The following is a 24,607-nucleotide window of genomic DNA, read 5'->3' on the forward strand; positions in this document are numbered from 1 at the left end:
ACATTGAATAAGGTTATTCCATGTCTCTCACATACATGTGTACCATTTCTATTGGATAGCTAAATAATGTCTTACTTAAATCACGTTGAAGACCTTCCTTGACCTTTGTCCTAATAAAGTGATGCATACTCTCTGTCCCTTGGACTCTAAGGCGCCTCTTGCCCTCCCTCAGATGTTTGTATCCTCCTACACTCACTATCAATAAGAGGCTTGATATAACCTTGGCCACTGCTGAATGGAGAGCAGCTGCACGGTCACTAAGCTAGAGTTAAACAATGGGCTATAGTGACTTGTGACTGACCTTGTGTGTAGACATGTTCCTTCACAGCACGTGCAGGACAGTGTGCTAACATGCTAAGCTGCTCTGATCACTATTATAATATCAACAACAGATTCAGTTACTATGATGCGAAAGGATGTCGCTCATAGTGACAAACCCAGAGAAAACAGTCACCCAACTCAGCACTCACCCCATCGGCTGTACTGAGCATTTTAGCTTCTCTCAGCTCATTGTTTTGGTTTTACGTCCAGCAGCTGCTTGTTTTGTTTCAGTTTCACCACTCTCAACAGCCTTGTTTCCAGCTGCTTCCAGCTAAAAGCTCCTTACTATACACTACCTGCCCAGCATCAAACAGCAGACAAAGTTAGCAACTAGCTGGTGAACACATCTATACACCGACACAGAGCAACAAGAACCGTGAATAGTCCAGTTGGCTAGAAATGTGGCTCTAAATGTCTGCTGGATGTGTATAGGCAACTGTTTGCTATCACTTTAGAAAGTGTTATGTCAACGTTGTGTTTACAACTCTTTGGGTTGCCCAGAGGTGGGCAAAAATAGATGATATAATGAAATAAAATAACTCATGCTGGTTTAAAAACTCTCTGAAGAGATTAGACAATTTCTACAATGTCTATCAACTGAAAACTTTCACTTGTCCGTAGAAGTATGCAGGATTAATAAAGCATTTTTCATTCCTCCTTCAAGTTGCACCACTTTGTTTTATTAGAATTATGTGCATTTGCCCATGTTTTCATGTTTTCTCACTGGACAGCACAAGCAGAGAGGGAGAGGCATAACAAAAGCAGAAAGTGGGAGAAGAAAAGAAAAGAAAGATGGGCAGCGGGTGAAAGAGTGGGCTTTGTTATTGTAGCAGGAGAATGGTGACGTGGAGTTAAAAGGCTGAATGTTGTGATAAGAGAGGGATCCATGGTGAGAAGAAGCTTTCAGATATGAGACGGTGTTTACACAAAGGCAGAAGAGGAGGATTTAACACTAACTAAGACGCACGCAAACACATATGGGCACATACACACACATTTACACAATATGACACTACCTCTCACTGAGGCCCAGCCAGGAAATGAGCCTGAGTGAGTGTGTTGGGAAGATGGAGAGTAAGCGGCAGATTAAAAGGCAAGGCGTGAGAGGAGGGGTAGTCTGAAGAGAGGTGGGAGTATGAAAGACAAATCTTCCTAAGAGCGTTTGAGAAGAGCTGTGTGCAAAGCTATCGTTGACTGAAATCCTTTAGAGCATCAAAGATTTACTCATCATGCCTAAACACATGAAATATTCCATCCACCCCCCCGAGCCTCAAACCCCCATTCAGAATTACACTCCTCTTTCTGTCCCTACGTTTCTCTTCTCATCTTCAACAGCTTCAGACCCACTTTCTCCATCATTTTATCCATCATACACTTTCTTTAGCATTTTCCACCTTCTGTCTGCTCATGTATCCAAATAACATGAATTACAGCAAACACTATGTGTTCAGGAGGAGAGAAATACAGACAGACAACCAGTGTGTGTGTGTGTGTGTGTGTGTCTCCTTTGCTGCTGTCCTGGAGGTTGTTAGCACATGTGCCGGGTTTTGCTCCGTCTGCCAACATCAGCACAAACACACACCCCAGAGTCATATACACACATACACACACACACACACACACACACACACACACACAGCCATGCAATAACCCGTCTACCTACAGGCGCACAAGAATGCACACAGGCACACCGACCCACCGTGCACAATCACTCGCATTCATGAACCTTCCCATATGTGCTCTGGAAACAACATTTATCAAGTATATTAGGATTCCAATATTACCGTAGGTGCAAGTATTAAAACTAATAACTTCCATCCCTGTGCTGCACTTACTGTCTCCCCACCTCTTTCTTTCTCTCTATACCCCTCACAGGAGCTCCCACCATCTCCCTTCATCCCTCCCTCCATCCGTCGCTCCAGCCCCAGATGGTAAAGCACTGTGACCAATTAAAGACTTCCCTGAGGATAGAACCAGTTATAGCCCCAGCCATCTGACCATTTCTGTGAGTGTGTGTCCTGTGTGTGTGTGTGTGTGTGTGCGTGTGCATGTGGGTGCATGTGTTTCTACACGTCCACCTTACAAACCATACTGTGTTTTTATCAGTCTACAAAGCATTGATTTTTGGCTAGTTCCACATGCCTTCTTCCCTAAAAAGGTACATTGGCATATGAATAAAGTCATATCTAAAGCCTTTTGTGTCGCATTAACACAAAATAACAGGATCTGGAGTGTCACTTCATTAGAGGAAGTATTAGCAGGTGTGCATGTGTGTGTATGCTGTGTTGGTGTATGAGAAATACTGTCATTGGGGGACAGAGGGTAAAAAAAAAAAAAGAACAAGTAGAGTGCAGTGAAGGGAGGTGGGCAGCGCTCAGTCACCAGGCACCCATCCAGCAGGGCAGCAAATGAGGGAGCAACTGTCTGTCTGAGCTGCCAGCACTGAGGGGAATCAGGCATATGCCAACCCCACCCAACCCCTCTCATACACATATGCACACACAAACCAATCTCTCTACCCACATCCCAGGGTGGCCGCCCTGGCATGGGGGCACAGGTGGCAGCATATGTCTGCTGTCTACCCCCTCAGTCAACTGAGAGAAAGGGACCAGTCATGCCTCTGTTTGTGTCTGCATGTGTGCGTGCGCGGTAGGTCTTTTCACAAAGTCAAAAGTCCTTGCTAAAGCTTTTAGGTATTTGTGAGTGCGCGTATACATGATTAGATCCTGTACTACAGATTTTAGATAGTGTTGTGTCCCTGAGCTGGAGCTTGAGGGTCATCTGCTAGCTTGCTTTAGTGCTGCTTCACCAAAACGAGTTAAGCCTCCCAGGCTTCTCCCACTTTTACTTTTCACTTCTACTACAGCCTCCAGCTAGCTCTACAGCCCACACTCAAATCCATTACATAAGACATTTTAACTAATCCTCTGTTTCCCATTGCAAATAATGAGGCTATGATTAGCATGCTAATGAGGTGGGTGCGATGCTAATCTTTAAACTAGTATCAGCAGTCCTACTGACAGGCCCATGCCAAGAAAGGGACGAGGAGGTGCTGACTCCAAAATGGAACTTGTACGGAGGAAAAGCATTGCTGCACTTAACAACTGACAAGTGTGGCATAAACCATATATCTTCTGAACCCACCATAATCACAGCTAGGTAGCACAGTGTTGGTTAGCACAGTGCTGGTTTGAGACAGGTGGGAACTCCATTTCAATTTGGCACACAAAACATGTTCAGCAGGGGAACAAAATACCATGTGTAGCAACAGCGTCCACCATGGTTTGCTGTGGCTAAATTTAAATGAAAAAGACCCTTTTGATCCCTACCAGTGCAGAGAAGCTGTAAATATTACATATATTTGACTTTACTACAGCATTTTCATGACTTCTGTTTGATTGGCCGTGGATTGATATTTGGCATCACACATGCTGTGTGTGTCCCCTGCTTTTCATTTAATAGTTGCTGCTATGTAACAATCGACATATTGGTACAGCCAAATCGAGCGGGCCAAATGTGCTTCTGACCATAGCCAGCTGTGTTGCAAAAACAGCTAAAATCGGTGCCACCCACAACTGGTATTGCAGGAAAAATAATTTTCCTGGATGCTAGACTCTTTTAATCATGCCAGTTGTCTACCTCTCTACAAACAGAATACATCAGTGAAGAGAATTTCTGTCTCAGCATCCTAAATGTCTATCAGTGATTGAATAATCTGCATGAGGGCATGAGTGCCAATAGCTGTACATATTCTTGTAAATATGAATGTGTGTAAATGGATTCTGATGCCTGTGTACTTGTGTCTGTGTCAAAAGGGGTTATCATATGTGTAGCTTGAACCAGGAAACACCTCCTGCCCCCTTGTGCTCAGATAAGGCTTCAAAGCAAAGCTGCCAACATCAAACAATGCAGCAGCAGCCTGAGTGTCCTGGACCACACTAACAACCGCATGAGTCCTGGAGGCTATTATACTGCACGTTACACTCTTTACTAACACACACTTTAACGACATGAACACAAACACTCATTAGCACATCCATTCACATCCATATTCATGCGGAATTCATATTCAAACTGTGACTGTGCTCTGTTAATCTCCCTGAGAAGAGGTAGCAGGCCCTTGAGGGTTAGCGCTTAGCTAAGCTAATCAAATCAACTTGAGGAACACTAGTGCATCTTTAGCCCATTATATAAAACATTAATAAACATATACACTCAACACACACACACACATGCATTTGTTAACATTAAATCCTTTCTCATTAGCCTAGCTCAGTAGCGTGGGCAACCAGCTAAATGTAGAGCATCTCTGACATCATTTATATTTTCATAAGGGTAACAGCCAAAATTTGCACAGCCGTGTGTGTTTGAAAGTGTGTCTGTAGGTTATGAAAGCATTTAGATTCATGTTTAAAGGCAACAGCCTCTTAATTGGCCTGCCATATTCCTCAGCAGCAATATTTGGAGCAACAGGCAGGGCTGAAACACCATGTGGCCTTATCCGGAGGTCTTTATGGATCTCCTGGGCTCCTAATATCCAAGACCTGATCTGGGACCTGAGTTGGGCTGGGTACAAATTATATTCGGTCTAAATCATTAGGCCCGAGTCCCACTGTGTTACCATGAGTTTTGTATCTGTGTGTTTTTCTTTTTACAGAGAACGTGAACTGTGAAATACAAGAAAAATGAGACATAATGCTACTGTTTTTGACCAAGAGATGCTCATTAATTGGTGGTGCGTCATGCTGCTGTCAGCACTGGCATTCTCTCTCTATTTTCTCCATTTGGTTGTTGAGAATGCTTTCAAAAATAATGCCATCAATAGTTTTTATTTATTAATTATTTTCACATTAAGTGCAGTAAACAGAAGAAACACTGAATCAATTATATTTTCAGTGTGACCACTCTTTGTCTTTCGAAGAGCACCACGTCTCCCTGGAGGTACTATGTGATGGATAAGAATCTAAAAATATAAAGTGCCTAGAAAGTTCAGCACAGCACTGTACATGCAGTACAGTACAGCTTGCCTTACTGACTGACTACAGAGTGCCAAGGCAACTGGTTCGCCCTGTTCAGCAAAGTTGTTTTATTCACAGTGCAACAATGTTGTATTCAGCAGATGTATTGTCTACCACAGTGATCCGCTGGGTTGTTAAAGCCCTCTTCAGCGATGTTCAGTGGGAAGCGTGTGTTCCGATGGGAGCACTACAGCACCGTTCCTCTCAGACTCAATTATGGGTGCGACATCTGTCCTGACTGACAGCTCGCTACAGTGTGTGACTGCGACTGCGTTTGTGTTTCCTGTGTGCGTATACTGTATGCATGTGTCTATGTATGGTGGGTCCTAGAGGGAGCAATGTTATCAAGCAGGAAGCCCTGTCCGCCAAAGTAGATGAGATGTGCAAGAAAATGGCAAGCCAGACATGGTGATAAAATCACTTTCCATTTGGAGTCCTGCCTGGTCTGCGGCTTTGAGCCACGATGCGCATACACACACATACACACACCTAAGGTGGAGAAGGGAATATAATTGTAAATGAAACTGAGAGGTGATTGTGAGGCTAGAGAGAGAGCGGGAGAGGAAAAAGCTAGAAGTGTTACTGTGAGGAGAGACGAGGGAGATGAAATGATCCAGTCACACACGGGCCTCTGCTCCCAATCAATACCAAAAAGATACAGAGATACAACTTCCCTTGTCTATTTATTTACACTTTCTGTCCTTACCTTTCCTCCAGCACATCTTAAAATATGTGTATTTGTTCTCACCATTCTTCTTTAATAAAGATTCCTCTCTTCATCTATTGTCTTCCCACTTACCTCCTCTGTCTTTATTCAATCACTACTTCCCTCCACAGTCTAACGCTATGTGGTTCAATCACACTCGTGCCTTTCTCCTGTGATGCAGCTCAACGAACAGCTGTATTGACAAAACCATATACCTGCATGACCAACACCAGCCGGGAGCCGAGGCGGAGACCGGGCTAAAATCGAATCCGGAGCTCTGGATTGATGGGGAGAAAACATGGAGAACATGGGGAATGGAGAGGTGAGGGCGGGGTCTTGGTGTCACCCAGTGTAAAAGATAGAATGTGAGATAGTATCTCCCCATTCAGTCTATCTCATTAAGTAAAGTAGGGGAGTGCAACTTGGCAGTGCTGACTCTCTTGTGTAAAGAAAGTCAGGGGAGACATACAAATCAGATGCACACTCACAATGCTGAGCTCAGCAGAAGCATCATTCAGCCACTGTTACTCTGTATGTGTGTTTAACGGTGCACGGCCCCAGCTAAGCTAGGGAAAAGTCAACAGCCCTGTTCTTTGCCCTCGTCACAAACACTCGTGCTTGAAGGTTGCACGTGTACAGCAACACACAAACAAAAAAAGATAACTGCATTTTGACCTTGGATAGGCACTGTTTCACAGATTACTAGCTTACCATAGAGCCACGGTTTTAGCAGGTGAAAGGATTTTTTTTTCCTCCACTGAAAATGGAAGAAAAAATGTAGGGCATAAATATAATGAAAATGAAAAGTGTGACTAGAAAAATGTTCTGAAAATGATTCGCCCAACAGTTTCCTTCTTCCTTAATTGAAATTCCTGGTTCTCATCTCTAGCCTTTTCCTTCTTTCTCTTTCTTTCCAGCTTCCTCAATTTGTACTGGCTAATTGCGTTTAGAACTTGGATGGCGGTTGGCAACTGTATTAACCTTAGGAGTCACATCAGGCAGAGACTATTTAAAGTGCACCCCTATAGCGCCAGTTGTATTGTGGGTAATGCCTCGGGGAGGTGTAACCAATCACATTGGAGTCGAGAGGAAGAGCTCATCATTTATTGGTCACACACTCTATTCAGCATCACCCCACTACCCATCTCGAATACTGCCGCTTCTGTCCCCTTTCCTCTCTTTTCCAATTTCCTCATCTCTGCCTTTTTGCACCATCCATCTCACTTTCTTTTCTACAAACCCACTCGCTGCCAAACTTACATTTTTTTCTAGTCACACATCTGAAGATGGACGTTTTCTTCCAGTGTCTTGTCCCGTGGCGGTGAATAACAGAAAAGAGCAGGAGTGCCTCTTTCTGAGAATGTATCAAGGCTTTGGGTCTCCAGCTCCATTACTACATTACTACGGGACTGGGAATGGATGACGACTGCCAAATGCGGAGGCTAGAATCTGTATATCTGCCAGCACGGTGACTCTTATGGTGCTTTCTATGACAGTGAGGCTATATGGCAGCTTCATAAGTAAGAGCAGTGTGATACTTGTCTCAGCGAGGGCTTGTTGTTTTGCTAGCTTTTGGACTCGCTCGCGCACAGGCTGGTGCGTAGGATAAGGACAACCATGATGGCCATGTCAGGCTGTTGTCCTTTTCTTCTGCAATCTGATGTGTAGGAGGAAATCCAAATACACACATACATACACGCACAAACAAGCACACAGAAACACACACACTCAAATTCAAGAGACTAAGATCAGAGAAAAGAGGTGTGTAAGGAGAAACCACAGACGACCTTTGACCTCAAACAGCTTCACAACACACAGGTTGAATGCATGCCTTGTGTAACAACAAGGACAGTGCAGCACAAAAAACTACTGCTATAAAAAGACACCATCTAAGAGTGTGAGAAATAATGGCTGTAGAGAAAATACAGTTGACACATCGAACTCCACTGAAACACAGAAAACACAGGAAAAGTGTTTTATTTATGAGACAGCAAGTTTGGTTTACACCTCTCAACTTGTCAATCAAGTAAAGCGGACATGGGGTCACACCTTTGAGCATGTATGGTAACGTTAACCTGACCCACAGTTACTCTGTAGACGTCCAAAACGTAAGGGCAAAATAGCTAAACAGACAGTTCTTGTTAGCAGTAACAATGTACTGTTGGTTGGGGGTTTTAGGGGCAGTTTGTGCCAAAAAAAAAAAAAAAAAAAAAAATTTGGCCACTTGGAGGCAACAAAAAACAAGCTCTAAAACACCGACCAATCATCACCTTACAAAGTTGATATGGCTCACCTTTTAGCATACATATTTCTATTTAAACATCCAGCACACATGGACCATCTTACTTTTAACTCTGTTTTTGTTCTCCACCAACTCCTGAAGGAAAAAGGTGGCTCTTTATCAGCTTATTGCTTCAGTTTGTCCACCAGCTGGTAGCTAAATGTTTGTCTGCTGTTTGGTGCTGGGCAGGTGGCTAAGAGTGGGTTTTTAGAGCTTTTAAACTGAACGAGTTGGGTGATAAATCTCTGTGGGTTTGTCACTTTGAGATTTCAAATACATAGATACTCATCCTTAATATAAACTAAGAAGTAGTAATTGGCGTTCTGAACATGTAGGCTGATATTTCAGTAACAGTGGAGATCTCTGATTGGACCTTACCAACCAGCACACCATCCTGCCCACCAGTTCAAAATCTTAGGAGGAAAATAACGAAAGAAATGTCAAATCTAACCTTTCTCTGTGTTACAGAATAATGATATTTCGCCATATCTGTGTCACTCCATGATTTTGTGGACATAGTCCAGTATATGTGCCATAATGGCCAATTATTCTTGACACGTGTAATAATACCACACTGCCTGAGGCAGTATTGGCAATTGGGGGCTGAACAGAGCTACATTTTCATTTGATCATTCTAAGTTTAGTATCAGAGGGTATAAAAGACACACACTTTCTGACTGCTCACTCCCTTCAAAAAAAAAGTGTCTCAGGCATACAAAGACAAATGGGGATCAGTTTTCCAGACAATCAACCACACGCACAGCTGGAGTGTCCGGTTCTATGTGACGGGCAATACAACCAATACAACAATAGAAAACACTGCATCATAGTATCAAGGAGAGCGGTGTCCAGGTGCACTGCTGAAAAGGTTTTCCTCCTCTAGCAGCAGGTATTAAGTTCCACGCTGAAACCAGTTGACAGTGGGTGAAATGCATCCCTGTGAGTAAGCCTTAATGCAGCACTCAGGGCACAGATTACTGTGTGGCCTTCTACCCTTTCAATTAACGAAATCACTCCCCCGCCAGACCCCCCCCCCCCTTCTGTCTGCCCTTCTATCTGATATCCGTCCTCCCCATATTTCATCCATAATACTCTCCTGCTTGTGGTTGTCCTTTCACATGAAGCACACATCCTCAAGGGCAGCATCTACGAAGGACTGTTTTTAATACAACAAAGCCAGCACAAATTAAAGAAAGAGGCCAGGGCTGATGAATGTGACAGACAGATGACAGAGTGAATGACAGGAGAACGAGGAAGAGACGGGGGGAAGGGGGGAGGACAAGGTATTGTTTGCCCACATCAGTCCGAAGGGGCGTGCAGCTGCTTGGGGACTCAAGAAGCTCAGCAGAGAGGAAGACGGTGGGGCCCCCGCTGCGTACCCTTGACCTCTGAAACTGGGTTAAGAGGTTAGAGACATGGAAAGAGGCTCAGATAACAAAGTCCCTCAACACCTCTGCTTGCATACTCTTGTCTAGCTTCCTCTATCACACGGCTCTATAAATACTGTGTGCTATCAGCAGTGCCGTTTTACTGTGCCTTGCCCCACATGCAGATCATACCTCTCATACTAGAAAACACAACTGCTGAGGTCCAAGTAATAAACACCTATTGAATGAAAACCCAAGCCTATTGATCTGTGAAGTGCACAATAACTTTTGTCTCTCTAAGCATTGATCACTGTCTGACCTGACGCTGACCAAAAAGAAACAATATAAACACTGATATTTCTCAGTCAATAAGCACTTACAGCCACGTCGAGGATAAAGGCATGAATGTGTGAAAGACATGGAATTGCAAAGTATGGCAGTCGAGTCCTCAGCGCTGTGGGCCTGTTAGGCGGATCAGGAAAAAGGAGATGTGCCATTGTTTGAAAACACTGTCACATCACGGCAATTATTCAAACAGCTCAAAAAAAAGGGGTGGGGAAGGAGGAAGGTCAGTGTGTGTGTGGGTGAGACTGAGAGAGTGAGAGAGAGAGAGAGAGAGAGAGAGTGAGAGAGATGGAGAGAGAGAGAAAGAAAGAGAGAGAGAGAGAGAGAGAGAGAGAGAGAGAGAGAGAGAGAGAGAGAGAGAGAGGCTTGGTTCTCCTGGTGAGAACAGGTGGGACTCTGTGTGACTCTGGAGTGCAGCACTTCCTCTCACACTCCTTCCAAAGGGTGCCCAGACCATGGCTGCTTTTTGGAAGGGATCTGGTTATTAATTTTGTATTTGTTTGTATTTGATTAAAAAAAAAAAAATAGGGGAAAAAATGATTAAAAAAGAATCATGCTGTAAATGTGTCTGGAATATGCAGCGCTAAGGCACAATATGTACTGAAATAACTCCAGGCAGGCTCTGCATTTTTTACTTAATCATGAGGCGCCGTTTTGATACCTTGCTAATTTAGGTGATATCATGCTTATATTGTGCCTGAATAAAGCATGTTTAATAAAATTACCACAAGCTAACTGACACATGGCAATCCTGGGGCAGGATAATATTCCAGAATAGGATTGCTGGTTGTTTTTCGGGGGCTCTACAGGGGCCCACAGCTCCACTTTGCCCTGCCTGGCCCCCCTAGAAGGTTACTGACATAGTATAATCTCAATGACACAGCTTCAAAAGTGTCACTTAAGATTAGCATTACATCAATAAACTGGATGCCAATTGAACCTATAAAATTCCAATCATGTTTGCATTTGCGTATCACATCACCTGCATACCTGTCCTTGTATGACCATGTGTGTCCTCACGTTTGCTAGTAGAAACACAATATAGAAACTAGAAGGGGATCTGCTCATCTAAACACTGCTCCACCAAGGACCACTCATAGTCAAAAACTCCACAGGGTGCCTTTAAAGAATGGCCAGCAGGATTTCTATTATTACAGTAGGAGGACTGTACGCATTCAAATTATCAAACAATAAATAAACATAAACAAGAAATATACTCAAAGGATGTATTTAGGTAGCTGCAGAGGTAATTGTGTGGTATTTCCTATTCAGAGGGTTTATTGGCTGATTACGATCGGTTGCTCATCACCAATTATTATTGCTGATCAATAATTACTCACTGTTCAATTCATCTATAGAGCAAACTGACTACGGATGGATTCATGTTTAACACCTATAACACTGGCGTGTGTGGTTAATTTGTACATTGACTGTGTTTGTGTGTGTATGTGCGCGCACTTAGAGACTCACCAGTGAGGTTGGTACGTGCACTGTAGGATCCAAGGTATCGCCCGTCTGTGTTGGGTGTGTAACACTCAAACAGACCCTGGTCCTTGGCCTGCACTTTGGTGATGTGGAGCACAGCTGAGTCGCGGCTCAACCTCTCCACAAAGATTTCTTTACTATTCACCCTCTGGGCGTACACGGCGTAGGCATAGTTTGGTTGAGCCGTGCTCACAATGCGGATCTCCCGGTCTGGTGCTGATGGCAGGTACATGGACCACTCAAAGTCCTGCTCCAAGCCCTCTTTGTAGCCTGTCACGTTGCACCAGATGGTCACGTGGGAGCCCTCGGTCCGTACCAGCGGTCCACTCTGCACCGTTACCACTCTCTGAGCCACGGCAACACCGGCTACAGACAGAGGTGGGAAAAGAGAAACAGAGAGAAGAAAAAGAAAGGGAGAAAGAGAGAGAGAGGGGATGGGGTGAAGGCAGGGAGAGAGGAAAGAAAGAGAGCCTGGGTTACAAAACTGCTGTTTAAATACATAAAGCATGGGCACCCAACATCTCCGACAAAATACAGAAACAGCATGACATGTGCAGCTAAGCATTCTGGAGAGCGCTTACTGAGGTTGAGGTGTGCATACACACACACACACACACACACACACACACACACACACACACACATTCACACATGGTTCTTGAACACCACTAACAACTTGAAACGTTCACAGTCACTCTATTTAACAGCCATCATCCAATCACGCTCACTGCTATTACAGGCACTCGCATGTTAACCCATCACCACAAGGACAGTGCTGCATCTGTACAACACTGAGGTGAGAGGCAGCCATCTGGGACTTAAGAGGGAGGTCAGTGTGAGCTGGTAAAACACTAGCCAGCCGGGCATGTGGAGTGTGCCAAGCTGTAGAAAGTACAGGTGTTTTTGAAATGGATGATAAATACTGTTTTGCCTGACGCATCCATAATTTTTGTTCCTCATCATCGTTCCTGAGCAGGGATGAGCACAGACTACTTATTAAAACTCAACTGGGCAATTCAGCTGGCCAGATATATTGGCCAATATTGCTTAGTGCCGACAGATCAGCTTTGGCACACGGTGGCTGAAATAAAACAGGAAATTTCAATAGAGAAATGCCAAATTGGAGGTCATGGGTTATCAGTACATTCAATATTTTGTCCACCAGCAATGACAACTTTATTTTTCCCACTGTAATTTTGTCCCTCTCAGTTTTCAGTGTCTTGATCACATTAAGGCATCGTAATAAACCACATTATGGAGATGAAAAATAAACTGAACCCTCTGGCATTTGGACATAATTGCTAAGATGTAAAGGGAAATTACAGTTGAAGTACACACATTACTGTTAAAACTGCTCCCTGAAAAAGGCACCGTACTGATGTATCAAACACCTCCATGTCCTGGGCCAGACATACAAATGCAGTTTGCTTAGTCACAGTTTTATGAGTGTTTGTACCAGCGCTGTTATATTTTTCATTTAAGAGTCTATCATTTGCAATTTGCAAATAAAAAGCATATAAGAAAAAAAAAAAAAAGAATACAGGAAAACAAAACACTGTTTTTGCAGATTTTGTGGTTAAGAGGAATAAACAAACCTATTGTCATATGTTGTTCTCATGTAAATAAAACATGTAATTAGCTAAGTATGAACCACGTGTTGAGCACTGTAACAAAAACAGCTGATTGTAGTGTTAAACCTGATGTTCAGACTGATTATTGCTCTTCTGTATACTGCTTTGTAGCCTATATTTAGGGCAACCAACATATGTGAATCTTGCCTCAACTCCTTGCATGCACACACGCACACCAAACACACACACAGAGCATTCACCATTCAGGGAACAACTACAAACATCCCTCTCATTGGGGCCAGAGACAACAGAGCACTTACACATACACCCCCCACCACCCCACCTACCCCCCGAATCCAGACAGAGCGACAAGTACGCTGTTTCCTGTCTGCACAAGCAACTGGGGATTGCAGCTGGGTTTGTGTGTGTGCGCATGTGTGTGTGTGTGTGTGTGTGTGTGTGTGTGTGTGTGTGTGTGTGTGAGAAAGAAAGTCTGTAAGAGGCTGTGTCTGTGGGCACAATGCTTGGCATTAATAATTCACCAGAACAGCTTTTTAACTTCAACATCCTCTTTCCTCTCATAGTAACTTTCTCTCACACTTCCACTACACCCCCACCTTTCATTCACTGTTATAATTTGAGTCCATTTACGCCCGTGTACGTGTGTGTCCATGCGTAAACATGCATGAGTCTGCGTGTGTGTATTACAATGAAAGGTTATCTTGCTGAAAAATGAAGTCACCTTCGCAGATTGTGTTCACTGAGTTGGCAAAATGGAGGAAAGTGGGAGAAAGGTTCCACATTTACTTCCATGTGCGTACATACATTTATGAGTGTGGGCTTGCGTGCGTGAAAACATGCATATCTGTCCATGTTGATCATACATCTTATTTCCTTGCTGAGCTCCGAGCGTCAGGTCTTTTGTCTATTGCTTGGTTTATGAAACGCATCCCTCTTATGAGCTGATAAAATCTTTACAAATCTCTGATTTACAGTCCCTCGCTTGGATGGCACAACAGAGAGAAAACTGATTAAACTAATCATTCCTTATGGCTTGATGTCTCCTAAAGGACCCCCAAAGGACTGATCAAGATGTAAATTCTTAAACCATATTCATAAATGTCTTTATTCTAAAAATGAAACATGGTAATTATGTTTGTGAAGAAAAGAAAAAAGACAAATAGTTTATAAAGGAATATAAAGTATGTTTATGAAAGAAAAGTATGTCACTGTAATGTCACTGACTCATAACAGATATGTGCAGGAATATTTCACAAGGCCTGAAACGATAAACTGATCCAACTAATGAACCAAATATCAGTAGCTACTTTACTCATCTCTTCCCAGCTGCATATGCCGCCATTCCACTCCACTGCAATAACTAGAGGCCATAACCTGCGAAAACATTTGGCCACATTGACATTTAAAACATCAGTTAACATGGGAAATCACTTCCACAGAAAGTCTATAGTGGAGGGTGCTGACTGAATCTGGGATGCGTTAGGTAAGAGAGGCAGCCATCTATTCTGACTCAGACCCTGGTTCCTTGCTAATCTGGCGGCGCCCAGTCTACCCACATCCAGCTTAGATCAGCTCAGAGCTGTACCGCTGCATCACTGCTTCTCATGTTGCAGCGACTCATCTAGAACTGCTGGAAACATATTACTCATACACCCCCCCTAAAAATAAAACCCCCATACTACTCATATGATGGTGCACTAAGAGCTTTCCTCCGCTCGCCTGTCTCCTGTCCTGTCATCCTCCTGAAACAAGCTGCCTCCTTACTTCTGATTACTCTCATTCCCTTCCACCATGTTTCACCCATCATCAATCCTTCCCTTCGTCCTGCCCCTCCAGTCTGTCTCGCTCTCTCTCTCTCTCCCTCTGTATATTCCTGTCTGTTCACTGTGCCTCGCGGTTCTCTGCATCTTTTCAGGCAGGATTTAAGCAGCTCTGCGAAACTTCAAAGTGCCCATCGCTCTGCAGGCTGTTTAGAAAGGCTGACAATGACATACCAAACCCTGCAGACCTTCAACTGATCGCTCTATTCCACCACCCTTCCACAATAATCCTGCGCCCGGAACCCCTCCTATGTCTTCACCTCTGGCCGCGCTGCCTCGATCACCGAGTGCCCATATTTGCTCAACAAGGCCTCGGATTTTCTATTATTAACACTCATCTCCATCTCTGCATACCGTGGACAACTTCCTACCCCACTTTTTCTTCCCACCCTCACTCTCCTCTGGCCTCCCTCTCCTTGTGGCTCATCTCTCAACTTTGCTGTCAGTTGCTTCCCACACAGCTTGTTGAGTGGACGCAGGAAACATGCGTCCCATGTCAGATGATGGCGATCATGGACAAGCTATCCAACTGACCTTGCTGTTAAACGGCAGGAGCGTGCAAAGCAATGGGAGCAGATAGCTACACACACACACACACACGCAGAGAAAGAGAGAGAGAGAGAGGAAGAGAGAAAAAGCTGCAAAGAGGATTATGCTAAGTGGAGGGGGGTTAAACACTAATCCAATCATTTGTGGCCAGTGTCTTATTCTCAGCGGAAATGGCAGCAAGGCCACTAGCATTCATGTCTACTACTCTCATCATCACTCTTCTATGACACATGATAATTATACACCTAGAAAAGGTGTATAATAAAAACACAGGGGGGGTAACTCATATATAGGGCATTCACAGTAGTGCAGAGATGTGCTAATGTGGACTTTTCAGCCATCCATCTTTTCTTCTCACTTTCGCTTTCATTCCTAATTACACACACACACACACACACACACACCTGTGCACGTACTGTATACACATATATACGTATATGTATATAAGAACACAAAAACAGAAATAGTAAGAAAGTTCAGCTCAATACCTAAGAATCACTACTTCCAAAAACTAAGCGTTTTTGTGAGCACGAATACTAGCGACAACCGGAGGGATATGAAAAAAAGTATGATATGGATCTGTCTCTCTCTTCTATGTTGTAGAACATAAAAACTGTCTCTGAAAATAATGCTTCTTGTCATCTTCTAACATGAGTGACATTATATCATGAACACACTTTTTCATACAGGCACGCTCTGTTTTTCTGCTGCTGTTCTGTGCATGCACGCAGTGATCCCGCTTTTTAGGTCAGACACGCACGCACGCACGCACGCACGCACGCACGCACCACGCACACACACTCTCTCTCTAAATGGAAGAGAATCATCTGGAGTTATTTCTCATGCATGTGATGTGAAGTAATTAAAAGAGAATAATAAAAAAATAGCTTAGGGTTTGGCACATTATTTGGCGGTAACAAACGACTTAAATCATGACACACTGCTCTTTCCTATGTGAAAGTCCATGAGCCACTTTCCAAGGCCCTCCCAATCATACTATGGGCCATTTGGTCCTACATAAACAAAAACTTTATGACAAAGTTGTTTTAGATTTTTCAATACAAAAAAGAAATTGAAGTATTTCAGTTTTTCTCTGTGCTCTTCTCACTGGTTTGAAGTGGGCAGGGCTCAGTTCAGAAAAGGACAGAAAAGGTGGTTGTCAACATCTCACTTCCTGCATCGACTGAAGAAGGTGAGCCTCGCTCCACTGCATTACTGTCTGCTATGGGAACTGCAAGGTCTCTGACCGTCACAGTGGGGAGAACCATCAGTGCTTCTCTCCCCTCCATAAAACAAATCCATGAAGCATGGTGAATCATCGAGGCCCTCGGTATTGTGAACGACCCCACCCACCCCGGCTTCATCCTCTTCGCCCCTTTACGATCCAGCTGGAGGTACCAGAGCATCAAGACCTCCTCGGCCAGGCTGTACAAAAGCTTCTTCGAATAGTCCAAAGAAACAATATTGGGGTTATGACAACAATAAAAGCTTGAACCTCATGAATTTCCATGGACCATGCAGGATTTAGGAGCAGAACGCCGGGTGGCTTAATTATTAATTATTAATACCAATACTGCTCCTAATAGTTTCTAAACTTCAACTTGTTACTTAATTAGTCATTAACATTTAATAACATAGAGAAATAATTAAAGACCTGAAAGTTTTCAGGGTCTTTGATAATAATAAATATTGGTTACTATATCAATATTGTTGATTCTGGCTGGCCGTAACTTAGACTGTCTGAGACCAAACTTGTTGGTATTGCCGACCCCTAATGGTGTGAATGAACAGCCGCCCATCACCTTGACTTCTCTGCAAAAACTTGAAAACTTGGAAAGTTGAAGAGCCGGGGAACTGAAGTAACCACAGCCAGTGAAAGATGAATTAATTTGAACATGCTTGGACCCAGTCAATGTCCTATCTCCCCAAGGGAGGTTGAGACTCATCCCACAGATCTGAAAACGTGTGAAGATTCTCAGACAGCGAGGTAGCAATGAGGCGAGTTGCATGGAAGAGGAAAAAGAGGAAGAGGGAGGAAGCGAAAGAGAAAACGACATCTGCCTTCAGGGTGCTGAACACCACAAAAATGCACAGATTTGAGTGAATATGTGCTCCACATATATGTATTACAGAGAGAATTAAGCGCTGGAGAGAGATGAAGAGCATAAAAGTATTTTCCTCTCCACACTTCTCGAGCGCTGGTTAACCGTTCTCCAAAATCACTCCGCATCTTTCTCCCTCAAGGCCTAAAAAAGCATTTGACCCTGTTAACATCATTACCAGAGAAAGCAAGAGTGCGAGGGAAACAGAGAGATTCCAAGATGTGGGAAAAGTGGAGGGAAAAAGATGAAAGCGGTAGAAAGGGGAGAGAATTTCTTGTAACGGAAATGTTAACGTTTAGAGAGGATGTGGCATCGGTGCAATTCAAATTGTGCTCTATGCACTTCGTTTAACTGTGATCCACAAGAACATAACTGCCTATTTTTTTTTATTGACATCAATGTGCTTAGCCTATGTCAAAACTAAATTTGACACAATAATTGAATTTGTGCCTGTGTTGATGGAGTGGTGGAGTAATATTGTGGTATGAGAAAATTTTCACATTATCCTTGAGCAAGAGGGTGAATATTTGGCTTCTCTTTGTACATGGCACTGAGTAATCATATCATCCTACTGTAAACCATCTAATGGACAGATGAATCCCCGCTCCTCCTTCCCTATAGCCTTCTCACAATCTAAGATCTTTGATTGATGGGCTCCACGCAGCATCAAACATTACAAAGGCCTTTTCCTCTCACTCTTTTCCCACTCCGTATCCTTCCCGCAGTGATAATCATCACCTGTGTCAAAAGCATTGCAGCAGGGTTGTCATTAATAACCTCTGACCCTTTTATCAGAAGCTTCAACAAATCCACTGCTTGATTTACTAACTGGAATATTTTAAAGGCAGATAAGTTAGACGGCATATTTCTTCAATACCGAGGAGAAAGCTAAATGATTTTCAGTGTCCAAGCGAAAAAACGTTCTAGCTGCTGCAAGCCAGTCAGCAGGGAAACAGGTGTGACACTATGTGCGAGGGTGTCACAGAGAAATAAAGCAAGAAAGAGAGGGACTACGTGTTCTAACTTCCATTAGAGGGCCAGTTATACATGCCAGCAGGCCTCTATAACAGCTGACAAACACTTACAACAACTGCCCATTACACCCACGGGGCTTTAATCTGAGGAGGAACAAGAGAGTACAGGAGCGTTCATGGAGTGGGAAGATGAAGTGGATATATCGTATGTCATTGCATGGCCCAGGTAAAGAGAGGCAGGCATTGCTAGCGGTACAGATGCAAGGATAACAAGATGGGTGCAGTTACATGGAGCGGCAAATTCGCTTGGCAAGTTTTTGTAAGCCAGCAATGTCGAAGAGGACTCGCTATCAAACTTTTCAATGCGTTAGAAAGCAGGAAACATAGCCAAAGGGCAGAGAACCAAACATAAAGAAACAGACACATACAGTATATGTATAGTACATGCTCCCTCTGAGACTCATTCTATCTCTAGCTGGAGTACAAAGAGTTCAACTTGCAAAATATCTTACATAGTCCTTCTTTCTCGCTCTCTTTTTTCCACAACTAGGACAGAGCTATTTTTTAAATAGTTTGGCATTTTGGGAAATATATCTCATTCCCTTTCTTACCAAAATTATTGACCAGATTGATAAACATAAGGCTAGAGCCAGTAGCTGGTTAGACTAGCTAGCTTAGCTTAAGAGACTGGAAAGAGGAGGAAACAGCTAGCCTGGCTCTGTCCAGTGGTCCACCTACAAGCACTTCTAAAGCTAATTCATTAACACACTATATCCTGTTTGTGTAATCTGTACAAATATGAAATGTAAAATCAACATGTTTTTACAGAGGGTTATGTGTTTGACCATTCCTCATGTCAGTAAAAAAAAAAAATTGTTACTGTTGAACAGAACTTCTTCCCTGTATTTTCTGTCTTATGATATTCTAAGCTAACCAGCTGTTAACAGCTGTGTTGTATTCAGATGTTCAGAGTTAGATGATCAAGGGAAGGATTTTTACAATGATTTTAAAACATAGGACATAAATGTTTTTGCTTTCAAGTCAAGAAAGTCAAGTCTTTCAGCAGTCAAGTCTAGGCAAAGCCTTGCATCTCCATTTTCTGTGACTCGAATCCAAACAAGGCTCGTGTGTATGGACTCCTGCTTTGTGTCACACCTGGGTCATGTTGTCCTCTGCACTCACCATGCTAACTACTCCTAATTTATGGGCCCCCTGGGCTACAACAGTCATGAACCCACCTGCGCTGTTGCTCATAACAGCTGGTCAGACCAGGATGGAAGCAATGGGGGGTTTCAAGGCTAATTCTTTCTTCTGTGTCAATGTGTTACTGTACACAGTAGGTGTCTATGGCCACTAGGCTATAAATGTAATGTAAGTGTGGGGGTTATACACGCTGAGCAGAAATGTGATTTGTCTGCATGGGTTAATTCATTTTTTCTCCTTTCCACTTCCGGTGCCTGTAGTATTTGTCGATAGTGTGAACAACACAGAGAAGATCATAATCTATCCTCCCCTGCTGAACAGCTGCCTCTTCATCCTCCCTCCTACACCCTCAGCTGCTTCGCCTTCCTGCTGCTGGACCACGATGTAATAGCTTTTGAATTTTAGTGTTTCATCATGAGTGATCATTTCAAACACATAACCAGCAGTGATTCCTCCTCATCGTTTTAAATAATGTTTTCATCAAACATTTTCGATCAAAATTGTCATTAGTGATGCCAGACAAATTGTTTTCCTCCTCCTCGTCTTGCAAACCTACTTTTCCTCAAATGCTATGTGTTGCTTTATCGCTCTGTCCCTCAGCATGAAAGTAAACATGATTACTTTAAAGCTTTGTTAGAGAGTGATTACGTGACCCTGCTGCAGGAGTCATCGAGGAGAGGCTGTGCAGGGCTGTAATTCAGTTACTACACCATCATCACGGCTACAGCAACATGACAACCTATAAATACAATTAAAGCCTAATCATTGCAGCTGGATAGCTGTCTCACTTGCCTCTGTCCAGAAGGCCACACTAAAATAAAAAAAATACAGGTAATAATCAAATCACTGGACCTGCAGTCACAGGATGAGCCATGCCAGACCCAACCAGGTCATTCACACACAAAGAAACATATCGTATATAACTATAACGTATTACATATATAACAAAATATAATAAGGCTAAGATATTATGCTCTATTATACTATAAGGGAAAACGAGAATTTTACTCAACCCAGTAGTTACAATGTGACCACTCAATCAACAGATTGACATAATGCAGGAAGGATAAAAAAAGAAAAAAAAGAAACCCAAGAGCTGTATAAAGGAAGTAATTACAATCTCCATCCTTTTCCTCATGAATGCTGCTGTCAACTTGCTTTTAAATTCTACATCGTAGATCACTGAAATGACAAAGGGGCAATTTTTAAACCTACACTGCACAACTCTTTGTTTCTCACCATCATCTGAACAATATCAGGACATGACACGCAAAATATCAAAATAATTAGATTAAAACTGTATGTGTGATATGGTTGTTTGTATATTGCAAAGAGGACGCTTTACTCTTCACTTACAAGGTGACACACGGTTAGAGTTAGTCTGTATGTGAAGAATAGCACTTGAAGGGAAGTCTGTGCCACATGGAAATCAACCTTTCATCGAAATTTTCCTATCTACTGTTTATGTCTGTCCATGGCAGTGGGGGAGACAGAGGTTAAAATAGGGGACAGACACAAGTTGTCAAACTGGTTCTTTCATATCAGCCCATGCACACACACACACACAGACACAGACACAGACACACAAACACACACAGACACACACACACACACCTCTAGTACATTAAGCGCCTCCATCGCCTCCATCGCCAGATCCATTAACTCTATAAGGACACCTGCTACCCCACTAACCTCATCTTCCCAACCCCCAATCCAAAGCAGTCTTACCCCCCCATCCCTCCCCCGAAACATACACATCCCCCACTCTGTCTGAATGACAAAGGACTGTGGTCTAAGTCTGCCGCAAACAAAACTTTCACACACACGCACTCAGATAAGGAGAACAAACCAAAAAAAAAAAAAAGCGCAACCCATTATATCTTGTCATGAGCAACTGCTAAAGCTGAGCTGAACGTTTGCGTTAACTGTAAAAAAAAAGGCAAAAAAACAAAACAAAAAAAGAAGCACTCCTCTATCTTCGGTCATTATCCATCTTGTGCTTGTGGACAATTAAGCCTGACAGCTGTATCTACTTTGTGTACAGTGGTTAGTTTTTGTATGACTGGCAGCTTGCTATCACTTCCCACGTTTGCACATTAAGCTGCAGTTTGGAAAGGAAACTAATTAACTATTAATTAGTCTACTTCAAACAGACTTTTTCTTCCATTGTCAGTCGTTTTGCCTTTCAGGCAGAAAAAGACATGCGCTTGTAAATTCATGCATTTATGCATAAGCAGTTAGACACACAAACACACACATGTATCCCTTTGGTTTTAGGTGTAAAGCGGCAAACAAGCACACCAACCAAACATAATGGCAAAATGAGTGAAGTGCTCTTCATCATTATGTAAGAGGATTTTTAAAATGGGGGGGGGGGGGGGGTTTAACATGCATATAGACATATTTATTCATGGGCGCCCATGCATCTTTGAACATGCACACCACTGAATATGGATCAGCAGTGTGCAGGTGGGGAGCAGTCGCCATAGTTACAGCGCCTGGTGTGTATCCCACCAGCGTGGGATCTGCTTGGGTTTAGGAACAAGCAGGGAGCAGGAGAGTGTGGCTGCACTCAAGGACAGCAGCTCTGAGCACTGTGGGTGCCTCTCTGGGGGTGGGTGTGTGTGTGTGTGTGTGTGTGTGTGTGTGTGTGTGTGTAGAGGAGTAAAATGGAATCCTCTTGTTGGCCAGTCACCGTCTCCCCCAACAGAACAGCAGAGGTGGGAGGGGCAGATAAAATCCCAAGGGGAAGGGGGGCTGGGTCGGTCTTTTAATTGGTCAAGGAAAGGGCTGATAAACAGTCCAAAGGTAGATGAGGCTGTTAAACACAGATTCTTCCTCTGTAAGAAAGATGAAAATATCTGGCTTGAATCACTTAAGGGCAGTTTCTAATTAGTGCTCTTTGAAGAAGAGGTGGGTTGGGCATAGTATTGTTTAGGAACGAGTGGGGGAGGGAGGTCAGGGGCTATTCACTGGAGGAGGAAGAGGAGGCAGCTGGAGTACCTTTTAAGTGTGTGAGTGAGATGAAGCAGAGATCTATGCAAATCAACTCTAAAGAACACTTATAAACAGTTTACAAACTAAATAGCTAAAGGCTTGTTGCTGGGTTGTTAACACAAAAACATGGAGATACAGTTTGAGGCGTGAAGAGATGTGCCGGCACAGAAGTGCGATTCTGGCAGAGAGTTGTGATGTGGGACAGTCCTGACAGTTAACAAGAGGTGCTGTTGCAGAGTCAAACACAAAGCAGACGCTGCCTCTGCTCTGTCTCCAGCTACAGCCACTTTCCTGATCCACTATGGCAGGCAGGAAGTGTCCCTCAAGAACTTTTGTTTCACTTCACACAGTCACTCATCTCTCCGTGTGAAACGGAGAGAGACTACAGCTCAGATCTGGGTCATGGGGGGGTGGCTCGTCATTTGGAAAAAAAAAAAGTAAAACGGACACTGCGTTATACTGCGTGATTATCAACAACTGTCTTTGGTTTTTGATTTACTGCTCAGCTAAAAATAAAGTTCAAACTCAAATGTTTTCCTTGATCTCCTCTTAAAAGCTCCACTGGGGGAAAAGCTGTTTTTATTCCCTCACACTGAGTTTTTACCTTTGAGAGGACCGAGCGAGGAGGGCACCGGATAACGGGAGACAGTGGGGCTGCAGTAAAACTGCAGTGATAGTTGGGTGTGAGTTTCTGTAGCTGACTGCAATATCTGTATTACGGGGCAATTACTTGCCCTTTAGGTAGTACACACTAGTAACCAGCATTTAACTTGTCCACAAGCACAAAAACACACCCATTTAAGCACAATTGTTCAGCCCTCATACCTGGTCCTATTGATCCATGACTAACAAGACATCTCAGTCTTCACAAACAGCAGAAAACTGACCTACAGATGGCCTGTGTTTTCATTATGCCTCCCAATTTTAATGAATATTTACTGGAATCTTACCACACAGTTGGTGGTTGATAGCCAAGCTGTCAGTCTTCCTTCTGCTTTTCTATTGTTTTTTTTTTTTTTATTTTGTCAGTTGAGTCAACAATGTTATGATATGAAAAAGACAATAGCAAAAAAAAAAGGCGTCTTGTCATGGGTATACACAAAGACGTGGGTCTAATGCTTATCATGCAAACAAGCCTGCGTGCAACTACAGAATATAGCAGGCACAGAAAATAACAAGGGGAGCAAACAGCACCGCAGTCAGACAGCTGCACAGGCCCATATTTCCCCGAACAGAGAGAAGTAGGTCCTCTGTTTCTGGTGACAACAACAGACAAAAATAATGAGAGACAAAACTTGGGACAATCACATGCGCGCGCACGCACACCAAACTTTTCCAACGTTGCATATACAAAGAACAGCTACACTAAACAGCTAGACGGTGAGTTACTGCATTTCGCTTCACTGTCTAGACAGCGCGCTCTCTCTCGTGTCAGCTGAGGCTTACAAACACATGGAAAGCATTCCCAGTGTGGCAACAGCTGACTCGAGATGCACAGCGAGGAGACACATGGCTTGACCACACACACAACTTCAAATCCCTGTCATTTCAGGTCGGGGGCCCTTCCAGCTGTCATTCTTATTTGGGACAGAGGAGAGGCTGGGGTGGGCATCAGGGAGTGGCGGTGCAAACTTTGAATTCTAACAAAGTTTGAAATGCCTCCGAGCTGACCTCAACATTCCCATGACCATTAAAGGTTGAAAAGAAATAATTATGAGATGTGTATTTAACTTATTTTAAAAGCATGTGCTTCTCCTCTTTTCAACCTCCATGCAGTTAAATGTTTTGGTTAATATGATGTGATTAAACAAGGAGAAATTCTTTTCTTTACATCATAATATCGAAAA

At 43.3% G+C, this 24,607-nt stretch overlaps 1 protein-coding gene across 2 annotated transcripts in view; it reads right to left on the bottom strand.

Moving 5' to 3' along the window:
- The window catches only part of igsf3 (immunoglobulin superfamily, member 3), a 62,905-nt gene that overhangs the window by 33,475 nt on the left and 4,823 nt on the right, over positions 1-24,607 (bottom strand). For both annotated transcript variants that reach the window (XM_023415862.2, XM_023415861.2), the window contains one exon: positions 11,509-11,889. In XM_023415862.2, coding sequence (XP_023271630.1) covers positions 11,509-11,889 — 381 coding nt within the window. The remainder of the gene's footprint in view (positions 1-11,508; positions 11,890-24,607) is intronic.

The sequence above is a fragment of the Seriola lalandi genome, unplaced genomic scaffold (assembly GCF_002814215.2).
Source record: "Seriola lalandi dorsalis isolate HSWRI2012SDOR001 ecotype SW California unplaced genomic scaffold, Sedor1 jcf7180002054559, whole genome shotgun sequence".
NCBI classification, from domain to species: Eukaryota; Metazoa; Chordata; class Actinopteri; order Carangiformes; family Carangidae; genus Seriola; species Seriola lalandi.